The 26869-nt window shown below is 38.0% G+C and overlaps 1 protein-coding gene across 2 annotated transcripts in view; it reads right to left on the reverse strand.

Moving 5' to 3' along the window:
• The window catches only part of eprs1 (glutamyl-prolyl-tRNA synthetase 1), a 58669-nt gene that overhangs the window by 16050 nt on the left and 15750 nt on the right, over positions 1–26869 (reverse strand). The window contains exons 4-22 of one of the 2 annotated variants that reach the window (XM_033025374.1): positions 24342–24498; positions 23680–23819; positions 21890–21984; positions 19642–19768; positions 18043–18235; positions 15314–15485; positions 14160–14393; positions 13936–14020; positions 13733–13792; positions 13377–13397; positions 12133–12243; positions 11133–11269; positions 10808–11015; positions 10097–10209; positions 9297–9411; positions 7127–7483; positions 3263–3496; positions 2438–2691; positions 989–1040 (exon numbers count right to left, since the gene is read on the reverse strand). In XM_033025374.1, coding sequence (XP_032881265.1) covers positions 989–1040; positions 2438–2691; positions 3263–3496; positions 7127–7483; positions 9297–9411; positions 10097–10209; positions 10808–11015; positions 11133–11269; positions 12133–12243; positions 13377–13397; positions 13733–13792; positions 13936–14020; positions 14160–14393; positions 15314–15485; positions 18043–18235; positions 19642–19768; positions 21890–21984; positions 23680–23819; positions 24342–24498 — 2865 coding nt within the window. The remainder of the gene's footprint in view (positions 1–988; positions 1041–2437; positions 2692–3262; positions 3497–7126; positions 7484–9296; positions 9412–10096; positions 10210–10807; positions 11016–11132; positions 11270–12132; positions 12244–13376; positions 13398–13732; positions 13793–13935; positions 14021–14159; positions 14394–15313; positions 15486–18042; positions 18236–19641; positions 19769–21889; positions 21985–23679; positions 23820–24341; positions 24499–26869) is intronic. The other variant, XM_033025375.1, reaches the window with a different exon arrangement.

Here is a 26869-nt window from a genome sequence, read left to right on the forward strand (position 1 = left end):
CTGACTGTTCAGGCGGACAGGGGCTGTAGAGGGAGTGACAGCAGTCGGTACAACTCTGGTCACATCACGGTGAAGGAGCGTGTGTGTGGTCAGGATATTGAAATGATGGCTGTGGGTCTCCGCTTAGGCTGTGTGCCCTGGGGATTCTCACTCCGTTGTGGTGGCTGTTTAATTCTATGTTTAATTTTTATGTGGTTATGTATCTTGTTGCTTTTTTGACTGTTGGCAAATCAAATTCCTTGCATGTTTACATACTTGGCTAATAAATTAACTACAAATTAATTACAATTACAATCAGGAAGACATCTTACTGCTGTAATAACTTGAAGAAGCCGAAAACAACTTCATAATCAGGGCAGGAATTGATCAATGCAGGTTAAAACGAACCTCATGCATCTTAGATATTTCAATTTAGAATCTAAATGTTTTTAATTTTAGTTATTTACGCATAATTAAAATGTTTTTAATTATGAGTTATTTTTAAACTCAGTTTACTTAAAGAAATTTGTACATTGTATATTTACACTTTCAAAAAGTTGAATAATTCTATAAACAAACATTTAGAACTAAATAAATAAATTGGAATATGCTTTTACAGCATTGTTAAACATCCAAGTGATTTATATATGTGGTATATATATGTGGTATATATATATATATATATATATGTATATGTATATGTATATATGGTATATATATATATATATGGTATAGAAAAGTAAGTAAGGCGGGTGCTTTCAAACCATCACAATTAATGTATCATAGCAGATACCAACAATCAAGACAGCTCATATGCTACACCAAGTGCGATTGCTGTTTGCAGGAATGCACTATTGAGTACACCAAAACACTTTTGCTAATTACACTGAATGGGCACAAAAGCATTTGGGTTGGTTTCAGGGCAACTCAAAAGCATGAAAATGCCATTCACACAACTATAATACTACTTCCTGGCCAGCTTATAAAGAAAAGAAAATCACACACTTACTTGTGAATACCAATCTGCCAGATTCTCCTCTTTTTTAGCTTCGAGGCCCAATCTATAAAAAGAGCATCAGTCAGAAGCAATAGTGACTAATAATTAGTAATAGGAATAACTCCCTCACATGCTTTACATTTCTAGTTTCACATTCCTAGAAGCATAACAAAATTAACCTTCTGATTATTCAATAAATTCTACATTTAAAATCTTTAAATTCTAGCAGAATCTAAATTTTATAATAAAAGGTTCTTGTGCCCATTTTCAAAAATATTTCCATACTTCCAGACTCCATGACAAAAGCAAAATTCCACAGGCAATGCACTAATAAAATATCTCTCTTCTTGCATCTTTATAAACTCTATGTAGCATTATTGAGAGCATCTTAAGGTTTATTTGAGGAATTCTACCATAGAAAGATAGCATTCAATCCACTTATGTGTGCTTATTCTTTTAATGAATTACTGCTCCTCTTGGATTTTAAAGACAATTGAACAAACATTTACCATCAATAATTCCATGAGTTTGATGTTGAACACAATATCAACGTAATGGTCTACAAAAATGTAGTATAGTAAAGTGCCGACACCGATGCTCAGAAGGTATTCTCAGACCATGGGTGGAAGTAGGTTTGGATGCATTCTTTTATTTGGTACTTGGCCCATCTTTTTCCCAACCATTTCCACTGACATCTGGTAGCAAAATGTTTAGCACATGTATCCCTCACTTTCATGAGGAGCAAATAAAGTGTAACATTAACATTTGTTTCAAGCATGTCAACGGTATCCTAAACTTGACCTTCGCAGTTCCTGCTTTTGCTCAGGAAATCCAAGGTAGATTCAAAGATATATGCAGGTGTGCCCACACAAGTGTGTCATTATTTGGCATTTAACAACTTCTATAAAAGGAAACGCTTATTTAAAAATTGAATCAAATGCTGACAGATTAAATGAGGTTGTATTCCTGACTTGACAATTTTTGTGCTACCAGAGTGAATTTCCCATTTGATCGGATTTTCAGATTGGGGCCAAATGGGAACTCAAAATATGGGCAGCCAAGGTGGCGCAGCGATAGAGTTGCTGCCTTACAGTGCTGGAGACCCGGGTTGGATCCAGACTACGGGTGCTGTCTGTACGGAGTTTGTACGTTCTCCCTGTGACCACGTGTGTTTTTTCCAAGATCTTCGGTGTCCTCCACTCCAAAGACGTGCAGGTTTGTAGGTTAATTGGCTTGGTGTATGTGTAAATTGTCCCTTGTGTGTGTAGGATCGTGTTAGTGTGCGGGGATCGCTGGTTGGTGCGGATTCGGTGGACCGAATAGCCTGTTTCTGTGCTGTGTCTCTAAACTCAATTAAATTCTGATTACAATATCCACTCGGTTTCCAAATAATGATCTTGTTTATCAAGTCTCTACTCTTAGCAGCGCCATTTTATTAAATGTGTCTGGATGTTTACTCACCGGGTCTGCTTCTTTGCCCCTTGACCTTCACCAGCGCCTCCACTACTTGAACCTTGCTCCTGCTCTTTTGATGTGTTTTTCTTGTTTTCCTCTTGTTTTTCAGATTTATTCTGCTTCTCAGATTTATTTTGTTTCTCCTTCTTATTTTTGCTCCGGTCATCACCACCAGCAGCTGGTTTATACTCTGATCCCGTTAAAGCTTTGTACTGGACCTTCAAATCAAGAAGCAAGGCAATAGCAGCATCCATCAAAGCCTGGAAAAATTAAGGGAGAGACATGAAAAAATGATGAAACCAAATTTAGATTGCATAATGTCACTAAGATCATGTTACATTAAACTATAATATACACTAAACTTATAGAACCAAAAATGGAAAACCTAATCCATCAGGAAGGCCTTCCTGCCCTGGGGATAAGAAGAGTATTGACTCAATTCAGGACAACCTAAGTCGTGTGTTTAAGATGTGTGGGCAGTGCACTTCTAGTTTTATTGACTGAGATTGATGCCAATTTAACAAGTTTTTTGGACTCCACTATACGAGGAAAAAAGCTAATGAATATAGTGAATATAGAAATATTTCTCAGCAATATGAGATTGTTTCCAGCTTCTAATGGAAGGTAGCATCCTGAATGTCAGTGTTATTATCCAAATCTTAATTTATAATTCATACCTTGGTCAATGCCTTCCTTCAACTTAAATATCCACCTCAGTTTGAGCAGAGAAGCACATTTCTTTGGAATATAACAAACTGAAAGCATGGCTACTTTTTACTCTTTTCTATGACTCGCAATGGGTTCAATAATTGAAAAATCCTACTGTGTTACCTTTGAAACTTTCTCTGCTTTAAGTTTGCGTACAACCTCTCCTTGTTCTGCCACCTTGCTATACAGTGTTTTCTCTTCAAGTCCTGACGCTTCTGTAGAGCAGACGACCCTGGCTGGAGTTACTGCTTCTGCCACTACAACAGGTGACTTTCCTGGTTTATATTCCTCACCAGTCTTCTGTTTAAACTCAGTTTTTAAGTCTTTAAGTATTTTCACTGCTTCATCCACCTGAACCTGAACCATAAAGAGATAATTGTATAAAAACAAAAATTAAATAAAATAGAAACACATAGAAATCCAGAAACTGTTAGATAGAAATAAACATATACGGTTTCTGAATCTGCATGCTTCTTTGTCTTCATATTGCACTTGCATTTCAAGTAAAATAACCACAATTTTGTTTTCAAATTACACAAAATAGACCACCTTAAACTGATGTGAAATCACAAAAAAGGTGATAGAATTGTTTTACAACGAGCGGAAAAGGGGGATGTACTGATATATTTGTGCTAAATAAGTGACAAGTGTTGAACCACCACATCGTCAAGCTGTCAACTAAACTCAAAGTCTACAAAGCAGTTGTGCTTTCCAGCCTGCTCTATGGCTGTGAAACGTGGACCTTGTATAGGAATCACATCCGTCAACTTGAGAAGTTCCATATGCGCTCGTAACGGTCCACCATGGGCATTCGCTGGCAGGACAAAGTGCCCAACCTTGAAGTATTGGATGGATCCAGCTTCACAAGCATCGAGGCAATGATCATCAAAGCACAACTCCGATGGACTGGGCACGTCATCAGGATGGATGAAACCCACATGCCTCTTCTATGGCGCGCTCTCCCAGGGAGAAAGGAAACATGGGCATCCGAGGAAGCGGTACAAAGATTGCGTCAAGGACCATCTCCACTATTGTGGTCTTGCGCCCAAGCAACTGGAAGCCTGCGCCAGTGACAGAACACGCTGGCGCGCAGCAGTGTGAACAGCAGCCAGCAGCTTCGAGGAGCGCCGCCTACAGCGACTTACCAAAGCCAGCGAGAGGAGGAAGGCTGCCGCCCACGATTACCTTTATCTGCCCCCACAGCCCTCGAGTGTGCGGCTCACGAATTGGACTCATGAGCCGTCAGAACTCACCAGAATTGAGACTGCACAACCCGCCATCGTCGTTACAGAAGGGCCACCACCATGACAACTTGAAAGGAAAATCCTCATCTCCTCTCAATCTTCCATAGTGCCACTTCTTTTTTTTTTTTTTTTTTTTTTTAATTTATTTATTAGAAGTAGACATATTATAAAATGTAGTTACATATTATAGTAAAAAAATTTTTTCATATACATCAGTCATACATTATTAAAATTTTCCATTATCAATTGCTTCTGCTTCTATTGTTTTTATTTTTTATAGAAAGAGGGAGAAAGAGAGGGTAGAAAGTTACAAATTAAAAAGAAAGAAAAAAAAACAAGGGAGGTGGAATGGGTTACCTGTAATACGTCAATGGAGATAGGTTCGTAGGTTATAAAGTATAGCTTTTCATCTGTTCCTGAGTTCAAGTTTCAGTTGGGTCCTCGTGCTGTGCCAATCTATCCCTTCAGATAGTTAATGAATGGAGCCCAAATTTTATGGAAAAGATCTTGTTTGTCCATTAAGACAAGTCTAATTCTTTCTAAGTATAGGGTCTCCGACATTTCCGTAGTCCACATTTTAATTGTGGGGGTTGTAGGGCCTTTCCAAAATTTTAATATTAATTTTTTCCCGGTTATTATACTGTAGTTGAGGACATTTCTTTGGTTTGTTGTGAGTGTTAAGCTTTGTTCTGATATTCCAAGTATTATTAATTTTGTGTCTGGGTCCAGTTTTGTATTAATAACTTCTGAAGTTATTTCAAAAATATCAGTCCAGAAATGTTTAAGTTTTATACAGTTTGCAAACGTATGTGTTAAATTAGCCTCTAGATGTAGACATTTATCACAAATAGGAGAGATTTGTGGGAAGATTCTATTTAGTTTTATTTTAGAGTAGTGTAGTCTATGTAAGACCTTGAATTGTATTAAAGTATGTCTGGCATTTAATGAACATTGATGTATTTGTTGTAAACTTTCGTCCCACATATCTTTCGTGATAGGGTGACCTATTTCATTTTCCCATTTGTATCTATATGGTTCGGTCGGTGGTACCTCGTTGTTTAGTAGGGTGTTATAAATATAAGCTATTAGTTTTTCAGTATTAGGATGCTTGTTCAGACATTCATCAAGAATTTCTTTCCCTATTCCTGTAGACTTGTGTATTAGATTTAACATAATCTCTAATTTGTAGATATCTGAAGAAATTATTTGAGTGCAGTCCATAATTCTGTTGTAACTCTTGAAATGTAAGAAAAGTACCTTTCCCATAAAGATGTCCTATATTTTTGATTCCATAATTTTTCCATTGTGTGAAACCTTTGTCCATAAAGGATTATTTGAATAAAGGATTATTTACAATGGGAAGGCAGAGTGGTATATTATTCAATTTAAAATCTTTTTTTATTTGTTTCCAAATTCGTATTCCACTATGTATTATGGGGTTTTCTTTATAGGTTTTTTTGTGCAGTTTTGTGGGGGCAAATATGATCGGTCCAATTTCAAAAGGTAGACAGTCTTCCTTTTCCATCATTAGCCAATCTGGTTGTTGATCCATTTCTTCCAGCCAGAAATTCATGTTTTTAATATGGACTGCCCAAAAATAAAAGAAGAAATTTGGCAAAGCCAAACCTCCATTTATCTTTGATTTACATAAATGTTTTTTACTTATTCTATGATTCTTATAATCCCAGACACAACTTGTAACAATGGAATCGACTTTTTTGAAAAAAGTTTTTGGGATATATATCGGAATTAATTGAAGTAGGTACAGCAGTTGCGGTAAAAAAATCATTTTTATGACTAAGCCAAGAGAATGTATATCAATCCAAGGCCTGGACTACCAGGCAGAAGACTTCACTATTCCAATATTTCAACATGTATTTCTGAATGCTTGGCTAGTGAGAATATATGCAGAATAAAACAATAGTGTAGCTAGATTAGGGTAGGAAATACCCACCTCACCACACCTTACAAAATACGGCTGCTTCATCGTCCCATGCTTGCATCAATTAAAAGTTATTACATATTGTGAAAAAGGCTCAGGAAATTTTAACAATTCAATTGCAATATCAGTGATTGCATCATTACAGACTTTATGTAGAAAGCAAGTGGAAAGCTAGTTTCATCTGAAATAAAGAAAGAAAATGCTACAAAACACAGGTCAGGCAGCATCTGCGAAAAGAGAAATGGTCAAGGTTTCAGGTCCAAAGCGTTATGCCCCTGTCCCACTTAGGAAACCTGAACGGAAACCTCTGGAGACTTTGCGCCCCACCCAAGGTTTCCGTGTGGTTCCTGGAGGTTGCAGGTGGTTGCCGGAGGTTGCAGGTAGTGGAAGCAGGTAGGGAGACTGACAAAAACCTCTGGGAACCGCACGGAAACCTTGGGTGGGGCGCAAAGTCTCCAGAGGTTTCCGTTCAGGTTTCCTAAGTGAGACAGGGGCTTTACAGGACCAGTCTGATAAGGGTCTTTGACCAGAAACCTTTCCCATTTCATCCCACAGATACCATTTGACCTTCTGAGTTTTTCCAGTATTTTTTTTTCTTTACATTTCCAGTGCCTATAGTTTTATTTTCCAGTTGGTTTTATCTGCTTGATTTACATTTACCCATATTTTGGCATAGTGAGGAACCAGTTAAATAACAAAAGTTCAATCAAAGATAATTAAAAACCTGCAATTATTTGTCAGTGAAAAGCAATTATACTTGTTTACATATTCTAAAGAGGAAGTAAAGTGGAAACAATGTACCTTGGCTGCTTTTTCAGCTTTGAGTTTTCGAACCACCTCTCCTTGTTGAGACACCTTGTCATGGAGAACTTTGCTAATATTCGTGTCTGTGGTCTTGGGTGCAGGGAGAGGACTGTCATTTGATGCTGGTGGCTTGCCAGGCTTGTATTCAGTACCACTCTTTTGCTTATATTCAGCCTTTAAAGTAAACAATCCTTTAATTGCAATATCCACCTCTTCTTTCGATGCTTTCTTTACCTTTAGTTCACGCACCACCTCACCTTGTTGAGCTACTTTATTGTAAAGTGCATTAAGGTTTATTGCATCATTTGTTGAGGCAGGTGATGAAACATTTGTAGCTGCAGAATCAGTTTTAACCTAAAGGAATAAAAAAAATGGTTATAAAATCAGTGAAACTAGACCTTAGAATACAAATAATTTACTATTTGTATGGATTATGTTTCTTGGTTAAACATTTAGCTTGTGTGTTTGTCAACATGTAGGCAGCTTATTACTGAATATGAGGTAAGTTATTGTCCTTATAGTATGTATAAATAGTTTAGCTACTACTTTGGAATTGGGCTTGGCTTTCTTGGTTAAGCGCTTATCCAGGTGTTATACCAGAAGTGCTTTGTGTTTTAATGGCAATTAAAAAGAAAGTCCTCATATGACTGGTTTAATTTTAATTTAAAGTAGATTGGATGTCATAGTTTGTCTTAAAGAAGCAGGTAATTTAGAGGCATATTTGCTGTGTTTCACTCAAAGTTTATGGAAGATGAGATGGTGCAACATGAACTCATTCAATAAAGGGAGAGAGAGTGTGCGAGTGTGAGTGTGTGAAATTTGTTGCTGAAGTGTTGATTATTTGTCGGTCATAGGTAGTCCCTAGGGGGTCAAACATTATTTGTTTCCTCTCCAGTTCTTTGAGTTCCGAAGTAGTTGCGAAGGTCAGTGCGAGATCTGCGTACTCTACTATAGGTGTGGCGGAAAGTGCTCGACAAGTAGATGGGTAGACTGTGGAACATGCTCCATTCTTTCACCATTTATGCTGGGCTCACTGCAAGGTCTTCAATGCTCCTTCATCACATTGGAAAGTCATGCATGAAGCATTCCCAGGATTTGGTAGGGAAATTACACATTTTCAAGGAGACACGGAGATATTACTTGAATTTTTTTTGCCAATGTCCTCCTGGTAATCTTTTGCTGTGACAGAAATTGAAATGTTTTGGCATAGTGAATGGCATAGCCCATTAGTGCTGACTGGGTGTAATTAGAACCTTGGTGCTTATGATGTTGTCCTGCGGAAAAATGCTAACGATATCCTGGTAATAGATATAGAGGATTTTGTGGTGACACTGTTGGCGCTCCCGAGTGTCTAGTGGCGAGAGTTTGAGAAGATTCTTGTTTTAGACTCCACTTTCAATTGGTTGCCTGTCTTCCAGGTTTCTGGCATATCTTTAATATATGGCCTGCATTTAGTGGGAAATTGTCAACAATTGTGGTATTCTCCACTGGGTGCTGTCAAATGTGTGATTTTTGTGCATGTGTGTTTGAATGAGATATGTTTGCCAGCATTGCTTAAGGTATGTTCAGGTGCTGCGCTCCATGTATCTATGGAGGGAAATTGACTGTCGACATTTCGGATCGACACTCTTCTTCTGGATGGCCCTGAACTGAACACCTCGGGACATAAATGGGAACAGTTTTTGTGTAAGAAACTAATAGCCCACATTGACTGGAAATTCTGGGTACTGCTTGATGGCACTAACAATTATCTGTTCCATCATTTTGTTGATGAAGATTAAACTAACGGGACAGTAATTGGGAGGATTCCATTTTTGCTTCTTATTGTGGACTTGATATACCCAGGTAATGTTTTACATTGTTGCATGGGTGTCCGTGTTGAAGCTGTACTGGAACAGCTGGGCCAAGGGTGTGGAAAGTCTGGAGAAAACGTCTTCTAAACTATTGCCAGAATGTTCTTATGGCATATAACCTTTGCTATCTCCAGTGCCTTTAATGTTTCTTGCTCTCACATGGACTTTATGGAATTGGCTGAAGACTGGCATCTATAATGCCAAGGACCACTAGAGGATTCTATGGTGAATAAATTATGAATTTCCACAAGAGAACATTAATTGAGATTAAAGAAAAATGTTAACAGTCTATACACTTGAATAGTCATTCTTACCACTTTGACTGTATCAGATTTACTCTTCTCCTTGGAACCAGAAGTAGGCATTTCCTTGGTATGTCCGTCAGGGATGTAGATCAAAACACAAGGAGATTCTTTGCAACTGTATGGACTAAATTAAAACCAGCAAATCACACAGCTGATGTCAATCAAATTATTAACACTCCCTTTTTTAAAAGCTTTTTTTTTGTGGTATTATGTAGCTCTTTGAATATGGAAACAGCACAAACTAGCTTGTATATATATGTGTTCAAGAAGGAACTGCAGATGCTGGAAAATCGAAGGTACACAAAAATGCTGGAGAAACTCAGCGTGTGCAGCAGCATCTATGGAGCGAAGGAAATAGGTAACGTTTCGGGCCGAAACGTTTCAGGTCTGAAGAAGGGTTTCGGCCTGAAACGTTATCTATTTCCTTCGCTCCATAGATGCTGCTGCACCCACTGCACCCAACGCAAGAATGTACATAGACTAGGTATTCATAAGCTGGAGAGAACTTGTATCTCCACATATTTGTCTTAAGGCAAATATTACAATTGACTATAATGCCAAAGAATGATCTGACATACTTTAGAGGCTTTTATTGCATTAAATGAAAAATGATGAAAATGAGAGAAAGTTAGCATATCTAATGATAGTTACATTTTTGTCACCGCTTAAACACAAATCTCCTTCCATCAGATCATTAAACCCAAGTTTCAGTTTAAACCAGCATCTCCAGTTCCTTCCTACACATAAATACCTTTTCTTTAGTTGGATATTCTTCCCATGTAACGAGTCATATCACTACAACAACTCACCTAACTGGTTCATACGTCTGGTCACAGATAAAAAATCCTCTTCTTTGCAGCTGAATTATATCTCCTTTTTTCAAATCTCTCAGACAGGGATCACCCAACATCATTTCTTCTTTCTAAAAAAAGTATTTTCTTTTCAATTAATCATTCACTCAAAAAGGCAGACAATATCATCAGAGACCTACACCATCCTGCCACTTCACTCCTTCCATCAGGAAGAAGGTTTAGGAGCCTAAAAACTATAACGTCCAGGTTCTGGAGCAGCTTCTTCCCAACAACCATCAGACTATTAAACACAATAATCTCCAACTGAGCTCCAAACTACGTAGACTTGGGGGAACATTGTTTTTGGCTTTGCACTATTATGTTTGTTGGGTTTTTATATATACCAAACTTCTTTTTTGTTGTCAATTATCATGTTGCAGAATCCCATGTTTACATATCTGTTGTGCTGCTGCAAGAAATAATTTCATTGTTCCGTTTTGGGGCATATGATTATTAAACACTCTTGAAACCCCTTTTGGCCTTCTTTGTTTCAGAGAAAACATGAAACTGAATGTTGGAGAGGATACATAGGTATATGTATCCTCTCCAAATGCAGCCTAACCCATGTTATGTACAAGAATAACATGTTTTGTACAAGAATATTCCATTCATATTACTGAATTTCTAAGTGGTAACTAATACTAACAGGCAAGCATTATAAATAATTACCTTGTTGTTTCGGTTAACATATTCTTTGAAATCTTCATCCTTGCCAATGACAGGTTTACTTATTAGATGCTCATAGTGGACACATACTGTGGGAATCAATGGAGCTTGCACAGTCTCAGCTAACCATGTAATCTTTGTTGTTTTCTTGTAATCCTTGTTCTCTAGATTTAACTTTGCTTCAAGCGATGCAACTTTTCCTCGGGAATCTCTAAAACAGAAAGTTTCATTAAAGCAAATATATATTCTGAATTCTTGAAAAGAGCCTAAAATAATCAAATAAAGTTTAGGTCCTCTCAAAATAGTAGCAACTTCCATACTTTCCTACCTGTTAATTTTAGTGATGTAAATGTTACCCCAATTGATGAAAGTAACCATTTCTCCCTCAGCGAATGTTTCTGCATCTGCTCCCTCAATAAGCACCTTGGTTCCATACCATACAAGCTTCAGCCCTACATCTAGATTCTGACAACAAAAAAAACACGGAACAAAACAGGTTTAGGTTTATTATTGTCACGTGTACTGTAAAAATCTTTTTTCTTTGCACGGCGTCCAATCAGACTGTGCCCTTGCTTATGGTAGTTCCATTTTGAGGCCCGAAGTTAGAGGGGAATAAGCTGTTCCCGAGTCTGGTGTTGCACGCTTTCAAACTTCTGTATCTTCTGGATGATGGGAGCGGGGAGAAGGAGAAATGACCGGGGTGGGACAAATCTTTGATTATGTTTGCTGCTTTTCTGAGGCGTCGTGAAGTGTAGATGGAGTCAATGGTCGGGAGTCTGATCTGTATGATTACTGGGCGACATCCACAACTCTGCAAATTCTTGCAGTTTTGGGCAGAGCTGTTCCTAAAACGAGCTGTGATGCAACCTGATAGGCTACTTTCCGTGACATTACTACATACATTAACACTGAATTAAGGGATTATTTTGCAATAAAATAAGAATCAAATAGACTCATGATACTATTACTGGTGCTAGCCATTTAATCTAGATTTGATCTAGATTACTAATCAATTCCATAGCCACTGTGGTGAAGTTTGAACATGTCTTCAGACTTTAATTTCAATTCAAGAAGTTCATTTAATAGTTTTTTTTTAAGTCTCTGAATGGCAGAAATATTTAAAGTATATATTTTTTTTAAATCACTGGGAAAGGGACATTTATGGGGAGGAGCATCCTCAGAACATCACTTTCACTCAGACCATGACACCAGAACTTTTGACATTATGGACCAGCAAGATAGGCTGTTCACATCAGAACTAGGTTAACATGTGGATAGTTTGTGTCAGTAAGACAGTAAGACTGTGATTTTTCTCTTAACTCTATTACCTTGGGATGCTTGGCCACAGTCTTCACGTCTTCCTTGGCCTCGGGCACATGCACAGGCACTACCTCATCTTGCAATAATGCAGTGTAACGAGGTGCAACTGGATCGATAACCTGAAAAACAGGTTTGCTCATTTTATCTGCACAATCTAAAATAATATTCTATTTTCAATTACATGCAATTTGCAAAATAAGGACATGGAATTGTTTGGCTTGATGCATTCAACTGCCAATTGAAGTACTGGTGAAAATGAATTATTTGAAAAATGAGCGACTGCTTCAACGAGTGTATTGCTGCTTGTGCACAGTGCTATTTTCTGTGGGAAATACTTGAAGTGCTTATATAATATTTTTTTATTGCTCAAATCAATTATAAATAAAAAATGACCATAATAATATCTTGATTTTCAGTTAAGTGCAGCAACAAACAATCCACAATACGAGCTAAATGAACATTAAAAGCCATTCCTTCATAATTGTAGACGAGAGGAAATAAAGGTTAAGGTAGAAAGAATGATACAGTAGTGCAAGCAAAATGGTTGTTAGCTAGAAATCAGTTTAACAAATCAAATACAAATGGCTTACATTAAGACTTTGTTCAAGCTAGCCAAAGTCCTGGAATGGTATTTCTGCACTCAATTAATTGTCATATAATCTTATTTGTCATCAATGCTGGCAGTCATTTAAAGGTTTGTAAACTATGCCATGTCCTCTTCCAAAGGGAAAGTTACAAATTCAGGGATGTGCACTGGGCATCATCTAGTGCTATGCAAGATATTTCGTATTATATAATGTACAGTTATTATAGTACATTATACTATGTGCACAATAACAAAAGGCGGCCTGTTTCCAATAACGTTTTTTTAAAGGTGACAACTACATCTGATTTTTCTGCACTTTAAATTAAAAACATAACAAAAGATTGTACAGTTAACTAAGCACAATAAATATGCCCGCCCTGTATTTACCGGTTTTGGGATGAAAAAGATAAAAAATCAAGCTGTATTAATGTCCTGTTGTCTTGTTAATGCAAAATTTGAATACTAAATAATTACTGCCACTTTTTTAAACTATACAAGCTTAAAGTATATAATCATTTCCCTCAAAATATGCAGAAAACCATACCATAACTGCAATAGCTGAAAAGATGGTCAACTTTGCACACACTTTGAACTTTAAAGCATTCTTGCCATGCTTTTCAAGCTGTAGTAAACCTAACACTAATTAGAGCAGAAAATAAGTAATACCTTGTTACAGTTAACTTGCAGCTTGAAAGCAGAAAATGCAATGCATAGTTTGTGTTTAATTGACAGATTATTTGTACATTTTAGGTTACAGAATAGTGAGAATGTTTTTCTTTCTTTTCGTATTCTTATTCAAACACAAAAATAAACAATTTGCACCAAAGTTTGATCTTTAGTACTTTTTAAAAAGCAATAGAGCAACATTCACCATGTAACCATTCACAAGAACATTCCATTTTCCTCACAAAAGCTGTCATTTTTACACACTAAATTCACACCAGAAAAAGAACACAGAAGAGCAATCAAAAGCAGATGTTATTCAGCAAGGTGCAAAGAAGCTGATCATATCATACATTTACCTTTTTGTTGAAAGCCCAGATTTTGTCCCACTCCATATTTACAACTGATCTGGAGCCACCCTGCATCAGAAAGTTTATTCTATGTTTAGGCATTTGTATATGAAACAATACTACAAGTTTTTACCGTAAATCGTCAAAAGCAATAAAATTAGTAAGATGATACAAATCTATGCTGGAAGCCTTTCAGCTAACTTTCTACTCACTTGAGCAGCAATAAACTGCTTCAATCCCTCAACGGTCAATCCTCTCCGCAGGACTCCACGCACTGTTGGAAACCGAGGATCATCCCTAACAATAGAAGTTGTGGATAAGAGATGGTAGTCCCAAGAAAACATTATGATGAGAAAAATCTCAGTGCATTTCAATTTAAAATTGAAAAAAAAAGTAAAACATTTGTCAAGCTTAATTATAGCACACACATCCATACCATCCATCTACCAATCCCTCGTTGACAAACCACGTGAGCTTCCTCTTTGATAGTACAGTGTTATTTAGGTTAAGCCGGCTGTACTCCCATATGTAGGGCTTTCGAATTTCCAGAGCATCTATTATCCAGTAATACTGTTCATCCCGGTCATGATACTCAGTTGTCCTTAATGCATGTGTGACATCTTCAATACTGTCCACTATTGGGCAGGCAAAGTCATATGTTGGGTAAATTCTGCAAACAGAGAGATGGAGATTCAAGCATGACTAATAAACCACAGCAGTTTATCACTATACCTCAATTAACTCTTAGCGTTTTTAAGAATAACATTCTAAGTAATCTTTCAAACCACTTTGTCCAATACTTCCAAGCTGTTTATTAAGCATTTCCTAAAAAATGTCCTAATATATATCTTTCTGTTCAAATTTTCTACAATGTTTTCAGTTTGTTAAATTTATTTCTATAGTAACATTTGAGAATGATGAGTTACATCTTAGCTCTTTCTGCACCTTCCTTTCGACATAATTAACTATTCCCTGAAGGCCCTCAATGCCATCCAGCACAAAGTAGAATATAATAGCCTAATCGGGCAGTAGCATCTATATCCCACCTACTCCTGTTTTCTCAAGTTCTAAGGCATGATTCCAGTTCATTGAAGGTACAGGCATTCCCTGACCCACAAAATAGGCAACATGCATAAACTTGCATTTGCATAAACAATTCACAATAATGAACCAATATCCTGAATGACCTATGTTATTGCAACAGGAGGATGGCAAGTGTCTCCCATTCACTACATTGATATATCAGCCTTGCCACAGCCCAGTGCAATACTGGAAAGCCGAGCGATAATGAGGGAGGTGGCAGAGCTGGTGGTGGCATTTGTATACTCAGCAACCTGTCTGATAAACATGCCAATTGCCATCTTTACCATCCTGGGGTAACGCAGTGGGTCAGGAAACATCCCTGGAGAACTTTAATAGGTGACGTTTCAATTCAAGATCCTTCTTCAATCCGAAAGATCATCTATCTATGTTCTCCTGGGATGCTGCCTGACCCGCTGAATTACCCCAGCACTTTGTGTCCTTTAAGATAATAATATCTATACTCTGGCATTTTATGTGCAAAACCTAAATACGGCTGATATATTGCACCTGTATTTGAGTCCCGTACGGGGATGTGGTGTATTTTTGCATCGGTAGATTGTGGGGTCCCTGAGGCAACCATTGTTGGAGGCCATGTCAATCTTTACTCGTAAACAGCAGGTTTTCCCAAATTCTGATCCATTCTTCATCTCTTCCCACATGCGAATGTTTTGTTCCACAGCTACAAAAAAAGCGGGGAACAGTGGCAATTAAAGGAAGAGTTAAATCTAAACAAATGTTATATTAATGAACACATTCCCAATAAATGCTAATAATCACGATTGACTATAAATCCAGAGTGGTTTTTTTTGTGTCACTTTAATTTAAAACTGTGGATTGCAAAGTATAGCAGTGCAGTTGGAATATCAAGTCAGCAGAGCACTGATATTCTGGTCTGAACTTTCATCACCAGGCAAATGACTTTGCAAGCACCCCCACCCAGAAACTGCACTTTGCAATCGAAGGAGATAATTTGCTTAAGAAGATATAATTGGTACAGTCGCCACCCTATAGCAGCACAGTGGCACAGCAGTAGAGTTACAGCACCAGAGACCCAATTCGATCCTGACTACGGGTGCTTGTACCCGTGACCTGCGTGGGTTTTCTCCAGGATCTCCGGTTTCCTCCCACACTCCAAAGGCGTATAGGTGTGCAGGTTAATTAGCTTGGTATAATTGTAAATTGTCCCTTTTATGTGTAGGATAGCGTTAGTGTGCTAGGATTGCAGATCGGCATCGGACTCTATGTGCTGAAGGGCCCGTTTCCGCGCTGTATCTCTAAACTAAACTAAATAGCCTATTGGAACTCTTTCAAAAGACCCATTCAGATTGCCAGATCTCTAGTATTTTCTTCAAGTACTGATCCAATTGTCTTTTGAAGGTCGCTATCGAATCATCGCTCACTATTCTATTGGAAAGGTTTAGAAATTCAAACTACCTGTTGTACAACAATGTTTTTTTTAATGCATCTCTCCATGAAACAATAAATCCATGCCCCTCATGGCTATTATCCCTACGGTTGTTGGGAAATGAAGGACATTGGTTCAGTGCATTCAGAAAGTATTCAGACCCCTTCACTTTTTCCACATTTTGTTAGATTACAGCCTTATTTTAAAATGGATTAAATTCATTTTCTTTGATCATTAATTTACACACAATACCCCAGAATGAAGAAGCAAAAACAGGTGTTTAGAAATGTTTGCAAAGTAATTAAAAATAAATAACTGAAATATCACGTTTACATAAGTATTCAGACCCTATGACACTCAAAATTGAGCTTTGGTTCATCCTGTTTCCATTGATTATCCTTGAGATGTTTCTACAACTTGATTGGCGTCCACCAGTGGTAAATTAAATAGATTGGACATGATTTGGAAAGCCACACGCCTGTCTATATAAGATCCCACAGTTTTCAATGCATGTCAGAGCAAAAACCAAGCCATGAAGATGAAGGAATTGTCCGTAGACCTCCGAGACAGGATTGTGTTGAGACAGATCTGAGGAACGTTATAAAACAATTTCTGCAGCATTGCAGGTCCTGAAGAGCATAGTGGCCTCCGTCAATCTTAAATGGAAGAACTTTGGAACCACCATGACTCTTCATAGAGCTGGCTGCCCGGGCAAACTGAGCAATTGGGGGAAAAGGGCCTTGGTCATGGGGGGTGACCAAGAACCCAATGGTCACTCTGACAGAGTTCCAGAGTTCCTCTGTGGAGGTGGGAAAACCTTCCAGAATGATTGGTGGAGTGCTGCATATCTGCAGCACTCCACCAATCAGGCCTTTATGATAGAGTAGCCAGACAGAAGCCACTCATCAGTAAAAGGCACATGACAGCCTGCTTGGGGTTTGCCAAACAAGATTCTCTGGTCTGATGAAACCAAGATTGAACTCTTTGGCCTGAATGCCAAGCGTCACGTCTGGAGGAAACCAGGCACCGCTCATCACCTGGCCAATACCATACCTACGGTGAAGCATGATGGTGGCAGCATCATGCTCTGAGGATGTTTTTCAGCGGCAGGAACTGGGAGACTAGTCAGGATCGAGGGAAAGATTAACGGAGCAAAGTACAGAGAGATCCTTGATGAAAATCTGCGCCAGAGCGTTCTAGACCTCAGTCTGGGGCGGAGGTTCACCTTCCAACAGGACAATGACGTTAAACACACAGCCAAGACAACGCAGGAGTGGCTTCGTGACAAGTCCATGAATGTCCTTGAGTGGCCCAGCCAGACCCCAGACTTGAACCCGATCGAACATCTCTGGAGGCACCTGAAAATAGCTGTGCATCGACGTTCCCATCAACCTGACAAAGCTTGAGAGGATCTGCAGAGAAGAATGGGAGAAATGACCCAAATACAGGTGTGCCAAGCTTGTAGCATCATACCCAAGAAGACTTGAGGTTGTAATCGTTGCCAAAGGTGACTCAACAAAGTACTGAGTAAAGGGTCTGTATACTTATGTAAATGTGATATTTCAGTTATTTCTTTTTAATTACTGTGCAAAAAATTCTAAACACCTGTTTTCACTTTTTTATTATGGTGGATTGTGTGTAGATTGATGGATAAAAAAATGAATTTAATCAATTTTAGAATGTTGTAACGTGGAATGTGGAAAAAGTGAAGGGGAATGAATACGTTCTGAATGAAATTGGGACATTTAAGTATGGTCTTTTAAGTAGAGAATAGACAACAAATAAACATTTGATAACCTAGACTGACAGCACGCAGAATTTTAATACTTACAATTCTTCCTATGTTTAGACTCAATTCTTTGCTCACGTTCTTGTTTCATTTGTTCTGCAGGAGTGTCATCTGCATAAGCTTTCCCATCTCTAATCAATTTCTCTGCATACTGCATTATAATGTCAAAATGATCTGAAGTATATGTAAATCGGTCAGGTTTTATCTGTAGCATTGATACGTCTTCCAAGATAACCTAAAAAAGTAAGTTAGTATGCAAACAAATCAACTGCCTGGAATAGTAAGGCAACTATCTTCATTTTATTCCATGTTATAGATTCCAAATAAAATCTAAAAGATACAGAAGTGTTTAACAAATTAACTTGCTCCTAATGTTTCTCAGTTGCATAATGCAAATTCAAGCTGGAGCAAGCAACATTGCAAGTTTCTACAACGATACTGCAGTACTTTTGAAACTCAAAAGGCACAATCTATTTTAGGTTTAGTGCCACTGTGTTCCGTAAAATATTCACAAGATCTTATTGTTGGAAGGTCAGCAAGAGGACAAACCCCAAGAAATGATGAACTACAACAAAATAATTAAGTTTGAATACCATAATTGACTGATTTTCATAATGGCTTTAAAAAAAAAAAATTTTAAGTTGTTTGCTCAGATTTTAATTTAGTGTCTGGGTAAATGTTGCTCAGATAGCAATATAACAAATGTTATGCTGATTAAAATTTTAAAAGGAACTGGCAGCAGTATGTTCCCAATGTACTGAAATAATCATGCCTTTTACTTTATACTAGACCAAGTGCAGACCCGTTGGGTCTGCTCCCCCAACGCACCCATCCCCTACCCATGGGAGGTGTGGTCCTCCAACTCAACCCGTTGCTGAAGGCAAGATTCGAACACTCCTCAGCAAAGATCATAGGTCGTGAGCCTCCCCCAGCACTGGAGTTGAAAGAAAAAATTCCCAATCCCCAATTGCAATACCAATTGACCCTCCCCGTCCTGTCCTGCCAGGAGCTATGATAGCAACATTGTTGCAAATGGCGGGTGCACTTGCTGTGAGATGCCATTGAGCAGATAAATGCAGAGTGTTCCTGCCAGTGTTCCTGTCTTACAACTTTGTATCAAAGTGTGTTGGAGGCTGTGAGGAATGATTTTAAAGTAAAAACCATTTAAAATTCAAAGTATTTTTAAACATTTTCACTAATAAGTCGAGAAATAAAGCCTAAAATTTTCAGATAAGTAGTTTTGGTCTCCACGGGGAAAATCTCTACCGGAATATGTAAACATTTTACCGTTGGCGTGTCATTTTTTTCAAGAAGATATGATTATACAAATAAACAAACACACGAACAAACACACACACACACACACACGAACAAACACATCCACATCAGACTTTTAACAGTTATATGATGTACTAAGTGAACATTTTCTTTTGGGGCAAAAGTTTCAATAGTTCTAGAGAAACCCAAAGAATGGCAGATGATGGAATCTTGAACAAAACAAAGTGGTGAAGGAGCTCAGCAGGTTAGACATCAGTAGACACATGCTGCCTGACCCGCTGAGTTACTCCAACCATTTGCGTTTTGGTCACTGTAGTTCGAAGTGTATCAAGATGGATTTAATAAATACAATTCAATAACCACCTTCTCAAAGTCTTCTTTCTCCTTTTCAGGATTGGTGTCATCAAATCTCATGATGAGTTTCCCCTTAAAGCTCACTTGGTAATGCTGATTCAGGAGTGCAGCTTTCGCGTGACCAATATGTAAATAACTGTACTTGACAAATAAATGAATTGGAAACAATGAAAGATACACCTCAGTAGCAATACTTACTGTAAACAATCACATATTACATTTTCCTGCAACATTAATTGCAAAACCTCATGCAGAATTTGAAGAAAATGTCTATGTATTTATGGCATATTTAAATTACAATATTGTGGTAAGGCTCTTCACTAATACTTAATTGAGACAGGAATTAAAACTGCACAAAAGAGACCAAAAGAGGAGTGTTTTAATTTGCATAACTAAAGTAGTTTTGAGAAAGAGATTTGGTGTTTTGTTGGCTAAAGAAGTGGCCAGAAACAGTGGAATGGCAAGATAAGGAGGGAGTCAAGGGAAGAAACAATGAGATTAAAGTCCAGAGAGGAACAAGTTCAAGTAGTAAATTTGTAGGTCTGAAACAGGTTAGAGGGACAATGTAAGGATTTAATAAAAATAATGAGAAATATAAGTCACTGCGTCCAGATGCCAAGCTTTTCTTAATGCATTAAATGGTTTGGTCCAACCAATTCATCTCATCATTGGACATTTATTTTGATGTTTAAAAGGGGAAATCCTGCTTGACTAATCTTCTGGAATTTTTTGAGGATGTGACAAGTAAAATGGATGAAGGAGAGCCAGTGGATGTAGTATATCCGGATTTTCAGAAAGCCTTTGATAAGGTCCCACACAGGAGATTAATGGGCAAAATTAGAGCACATGGTATCGGGGGTAGGGTATTGACATGGATAGAGAATAGGACCGAGATGAGAAAAACATTTTTCACACAGAGAGTGGTGAATCTCTGGAATTCTCTGCCACAGAGGGTAGTTGAGGCCAGTTCATTGGCTATATTTAAGAGGGAGTTAGATGTGGCCCTTGTAGCTAAAGGGATCAGGGGGTATGGAGAGAAGGCAGGTACAGGATACTGAATTGGATGATCAGCCATGATCATAATGAATGGCGGTGCAGGCTCGAAGGGCCGAATGGCCTACTCCTGCACCTATTTTCTATCATTCTATGGTTGGCAAACAGGAAACAAAGAGTAGGAATAGGGTCCCCGTCAGAATGGCAAGCATTGGCGAGTGGATTGCCGCAAGGCTCGATGCTGGGACCGCAACTATTTACAATATATATTAATGATTTAGATGATTGGATTAAAAGTAACACCAGCAAATTTGCAGATGACACAAAGCTGGGTGACAGTGTGAACTCCGAATACGATGCTGGGAGGTTGCAGGGTGACTTGGATAGGTTGAGTGAGTAGGCAAATGCATGGCAGAAGCAGTATAATGTAGATAAATGTGAGGTTATCCATTTTGGCGACAAGAACAAGGAGGCAGATTATTATCTCAATGGTGTCAGATTAGGAAAAAGGGAAGTGCAAAGAGACCTGGGTGTCTTTATACACCAGTCACTGAAAGTAAACATGCAGGTACAGTGAAGAAAGCTAATGGCATGTACGCCTTCATAACGAGAGGATTTGAGTATAGGAGTAAAAAGGTCCTTCTGCAGTTGATACCACATCTGGAGTATTGTGTGCAATTTTGGTCTCCTAATTTGAGGAAGCATATCCTTGCTATTGAGGCAGTGCAGCGTAGGCTCACGAAGTTAATCCCCAGGATGGCGGGACTGTCATGAGGAAAGATTGAAAAGACTGGGCTTGTATATACCGGAATTTAGAAGGATGAAAGGATATATAGAAATATAAAATTATAAAAGGACTGGACAAACTAGATGCAGGAAAAACGTTCCCAATGTTGGGAGAGTCCAGAACCAGGGGCCATTGTCTAAGAATAAAGGGGGGGCTATTTAAAACTGAGATGAGAAAAAACATTTTCACCCAGAGAGTTGTGAATTTGTGGAATTCTCTGCCACAGAAGGCAGTAGAGGCCAAGTCACTGGATTAATTTAAAAGAGAGATAGTTTGAGCCCGAGGGGCTAGCGGAATCAAGGGATATAGGGAGAAGGCAGGCACGGGTTACTGATTGTGGATGATCAGCCATGATCACAATGAATGGCGGTGCTGGCTCGAAGGGCCAAATGGCTTCCTCCTGCATCTATTTTCTCTGTTTCTAAACCTATATAATTCCTAGAAATTTAAAGCTAGAAATTGTGATTCAGAACTCACCCACTGGCTTCAGGTGGAAACCTTACTACTACTTTCCCAATTTCAGCACCAGGCAGCTCAGCAAATTTTCCCTGATCCTCTTTCTTCTCCATTATCTGCAAAGGTTTTGAAGCAAACGAGGATTAAGCATAGCTGTTCGCGAAATGGACTTCAACGAAGCATGTTCTAAAGTCCACACAATAGCTGAAAATAAAATTCATAGAACTTGGCTTTGAGGCCATCTCGAATTAATGGTAGTTGAGTGATCGGAAGAGAACAATTTAACCTATTAGCTCATGCAAATTAGTAAAGTGCTGTATTGCAGACAAAAATTTTAGTGTTTGAAATTTTTAAAGTTGCTTCCTAACAGCATTTAGGATTGATCAGCAGGAGAAAGGCACTTAAGATTGGTTGTAATGAGTCCTAAAGGGCCTAAAGTCCTAAATTGTAATTGGTCCTAAAGGGCCCTTGTGCATAATAAAAATGGCCTTTCATCTGAAGACTTAAGTACCAAAAGAATACAAGAGCTACTACTGCTAAAGGATAATTTGATTGCAGCTTTTAAAACATTAAAGAGCAACCAATAGCTAGTGACCTTTTTTTATTGACATTGATAGAGGATTATTTCACAGATGAAGTTAGGGAGTAGCTACACAAAGAGAATGATAGAAATTAAGAACTTCTTAAAATGGTAACTGATCTCATTAGTTGTTAATTACATTTTTTAATTTCTAAACTCTCGAGAATATCGGCAGTCTGCTAAAATCTCTTCTCACTCAACAAGCTACCATACCAGGAATCAATATGTCAAAAACTATTGAGTCCCTTTATAAAATAACACTATTTAAGGATTTCCTTAAAATATAATCAGAAGTAATTAAAAATGTTTCCAAAAGAGAAAAGCAATACATGATTCTAAAAAAAGGAATTGCGTGACTGAGCAAAGCGCTCAATTTGTCAGATTTATCAGGTTATTCTTAAGTAACTTAATTTGTCAATTTACTGAGAACAAAAACATGACTAGTATCAAATTGTCAAAATTACTTCTATGATTAAGTTTCCTTACCACCACATGCCCAGTGACTTCTGATTAAAATAGAAACAGATTATCTTGTGACAAGTTACTCGATAGCTATAGATTTGGAGGTGTGAGAGAATAATCATGTTTACCCAATTTATCATATTTTTTGTTCTACACTGAAAATAGCATTGCAAAAGCATCTCAATCAACGATGCTGATACTGACAATTGTGTATTGCAGATGAACTTTCATTCTCCACAGTCAGACAAAGTAACGGCAGAACATACCATCTATAATATGCACTGGATTTAGCATAAAAGGCAATTCAGAACCACCTTCCAAATTGCTGCTATCATCTGGAAGGAAAAAAGGTGGCACGGGCACGGATGTCCCCCACCACTCACCATCCTGATTTACAAATCAGTCAATGTTGCTTCATTGTTGCAGAGTGCACACTTTGGAAATTCTTACCCTAACATTCCCAGGACAGTAGTTGATTCACATCAAAGCCAAGGACAGGCATTGAATACAGACCTATATAATTGCAATGACACTGCTAAATTAATACTGTATGATGCTAGAATAAAACACAAGGTCCAAGAGACAATTAAATGGGATTCAGAAAAACAAGTAATCCTTGGGCAGAGATGTGTAAGCTTGGATATCATGACGAGACTGCAATCAGCCAGTGTGACAGTTATACAATATTACAATTTTAATACAGCTCTTTGCGAAGTCGCTAATGCATGCTGTTACTAATCAATAACATTTTCGAAACCTGCATATTTACCGTTTTACTCTGTGGTGTTAACACTGTCCACTTTTTATCAATCGACTGAAATGCATCCTGGGAGCCAAGGAAGTTGTACCATCGTTTAACATGAGTTGGTATCTTGTTCTGATTTATCAGCTTCTGACAAAGGTTACTTCCTGTTGATAAAAATATTGTCTTAATAATAAAATGATGAAAGTGACTGCCATTTAAAAAATGGTAATTTCACAATTTTACTCCCACATCAATGATTCATTATTATCTTCCGACCTCTATTATTCACTGTTGTACAATCTGCCAGTGATAAAAGGTTTCCCCCTCAGAGCTAGAAAAATGGTTGTGTTAAATTAACATTCTTTGGAAAACACTATTTATGGCATATTCATATTCAAGAAATTCAAAAACATTGATAAATAGAAAAATTTCAATCTTCTATTCTCAAAACCATTCAACAACATCTATAGCCAGACGTAAACATCTTCCTCCACTTGCTTCCAGATTCAATAAATGGCTGTTGCAGTTTGCTTAATCCCTCTTCCCATCACAGGCATGCTCAATTTGTGTGGACACTTATAGGCATGAACAAATTTAAGTGGCAATTTCAAAATTATTAAATTACAAATGACCTTCAAATGAACACAATTTTTAAAATGTTATAATAATGCATTTATTTTACCAACCTTTCAATGCTGCCCATACACAAAGATCAGCTATGGTCAACTCGTGGCCAACTAGGTAGGTCCTGAGAGAGAGTGCACAGTCAAGCTCTTGTATTGCTGCAGGAAACAATGCAGAGCTCACCAGTCTTGTGCTGCTGAATTCCAACCAGTGATCAACCTGCCAACAAAAGGATTATAAATGGGATCAGTTTTAAAGTTCATCAGTTGAAGTGTCCAGATTGATACAAATGTGATCAAAATTACTTAAGAGTTATGAGACCAGGAAAATAAAAATCTTAATAAATGCCTTGTTGGAATTAATGACATTTGTCCTGTGATTTAATCATAATTGACTCTTGGAATTTAGCTCAGTAAAATAATATTATCTTTCAACATGCTTCAACAAAATCTATATTTATGCGTAGGCCAGTTTGCTTCAACATTATGCAATTTTCATCTTCAGTAATAGTTATATATTTTTTCATTTCGCAGAGGCCCAGTACCTGTACCATATTTCACTAATGTTTCATGGCCAGTCGCATCCCTCATCTTAAGGGTTTCAAGCCAATAATGGGGGTTGACATTTTCCCAGGATCTGGGCATCACATGCATGCAGGCATTTATTGTCCAAGCCTGCAAGGCTTTGATGTAGGGGTGTGTAGCTATGGTGAAAGTATTTCTACAGTGCGTTGGGATAAAGAATTCCACGATTAGACCTGGTGATGATGCAGAAACCAGTAATATACATCCCCAAAAAGACACAAATTGTTGGAGTAACTCAGCGGGTCAGGCAGCATCTCTGGAGAACATGGATAGGTGATATTTCTCGTCAGGATTCTTCTTCAGACTGATTTTGATGGGAAAGGGAGTAAGCGGGGGGGGGGGGGGGGGGAATATGCTGGAAGAGGTGGGTGCAGGACAAGTTATACGTGGATACAGGAGGGGTTGGGAGGTGGTTTGATTAGCAGATGATTTGATAAAGGCCAGAGGTGAAAGACAAGTATGAGATAAGGAGAGAAGGATAGGTATCCATTAATAACTTTAGGCTCAAAATAACACTGATTAAATCCTACCTACTTTTGCCACTGGCAAACGGGTTAGTTCGCTTTCTCTACCCTCAGTATGCTTTCTATACCAATTTATAAATAGTAAACAGCCGTAGTCCAAACATAGATCTTTACAGCATACAACAAGTCATGCCCAATATGAACAACTAACCCATCACATCTCTGGTTACACAGACATTTGTAAAGTAATAAATTTGCCTTCAATTACACTCAGCTTCAAGTAAATTAAGGACATTATCAAACTGTTTCTGATATCCACACTTCAATCAAATTTTCATTAGAACAAACAAAACAAGTTTGGATTAGCAAACATGCCTATCTTTCTGATCTACTGAAAATTTAGGATATTAAATCACATTACCCTACAAAGAAGAATTTTCTAATGCATTATTATTGCCCATGCAAATGAGCTAATATTGGCAAATCTGTCCCTTCAATTCAATATTGGTTTTCTCTGGAGGCCATGGCTGTTTTCCACTACCTCTATTACAAAAAAGGAATGGGCATCATCCAACATGTCTATAATTTTCTTAAATTTATAATACGGTGTCACCGGCACAATGGCATGGCTGGTAGCGGTACTACCTGTCAGGGCCAGAGACCCCGGGTGGGGTCTATGTGCAGTTTGTATATTCTCCCAGGTGCTTCGGTTTCCCCCCACATCCCAAAAACGTGTGTTTGTAGATTAGTTGGCCTCTGTAAATTGTCCCGAGTATGTAAGGAGTGAATTCAAAAGTGGGATAACAGAACTAATATGACCGAGTGATATTGTCAGAGTGGACTCCGTAGGCCGAAGTTTCCATCTCTAAACTAAACTCTAAACATGCTTTTCAAATATCAGTCACATTGCTTCCAACCATCATCTTATTTTTTTTTTTTTTAAAGACAAGCTATAAAAATGTTTTGCCATTTTCCTGGTGTTTCCTCACGTTTTGTATTTACTGGTTTATTACCGTTTGCAGCTTTTGATTCCCTTCCAATCTAATGTTAATTTTTGTATTTACATATGGGCATTCTTGGCCATTGTTTTGAAGCATATGGAACTCCTGTCCTTGGGGAAATAGAACTGGTGCTGAATCACATTATGTTATTTTTCAAATACCCTACCGCCATTCTATTAACATTTCCCATGGCTTCAAAGTCAGCCTTACACAAATAGAAATTTAGTAACCTCTTTCCCGTTTTCCTCGTCAAACATCAAAATTAATCACTTTATAAATTTATAATCGTTAGATAAATCAACATGGGCCATGCCACATGAGAAGGTTATGCAGATGATCGAGTGGAACGGTTCTCCAAAAAAGTCAAAAGCTTCAAGAAAGGGAATGAAGTGGAAATGCTGAAGTGCAGGTCAGCAATTGACAGTAAAGAAAACAAAACCAGAATGCTGAAAATACTTAGGTCAGCAGCATCTGTGGAGAGGGGAAGACACAGACCAACCACCTTTCACCAGCTCAAATGAAAGGACATCAAGCCATGATG

This window comes from Amblyraja radiata, chromosome 8 (assembly GCF_010909765.2).
Source record: "Amblyraja radiata isolate CabotCenter1 chromosome 8, sAmbRad1.1.pri, whole genome shotgun sequence".
Taxonomy (NCBI): domain Eukaryota; kingdom Metazoa; phylum Chordata; class Chondrichthyes; order Rajiformes; family Rajidae; genus Amblyraja; species Amblyraja radiata.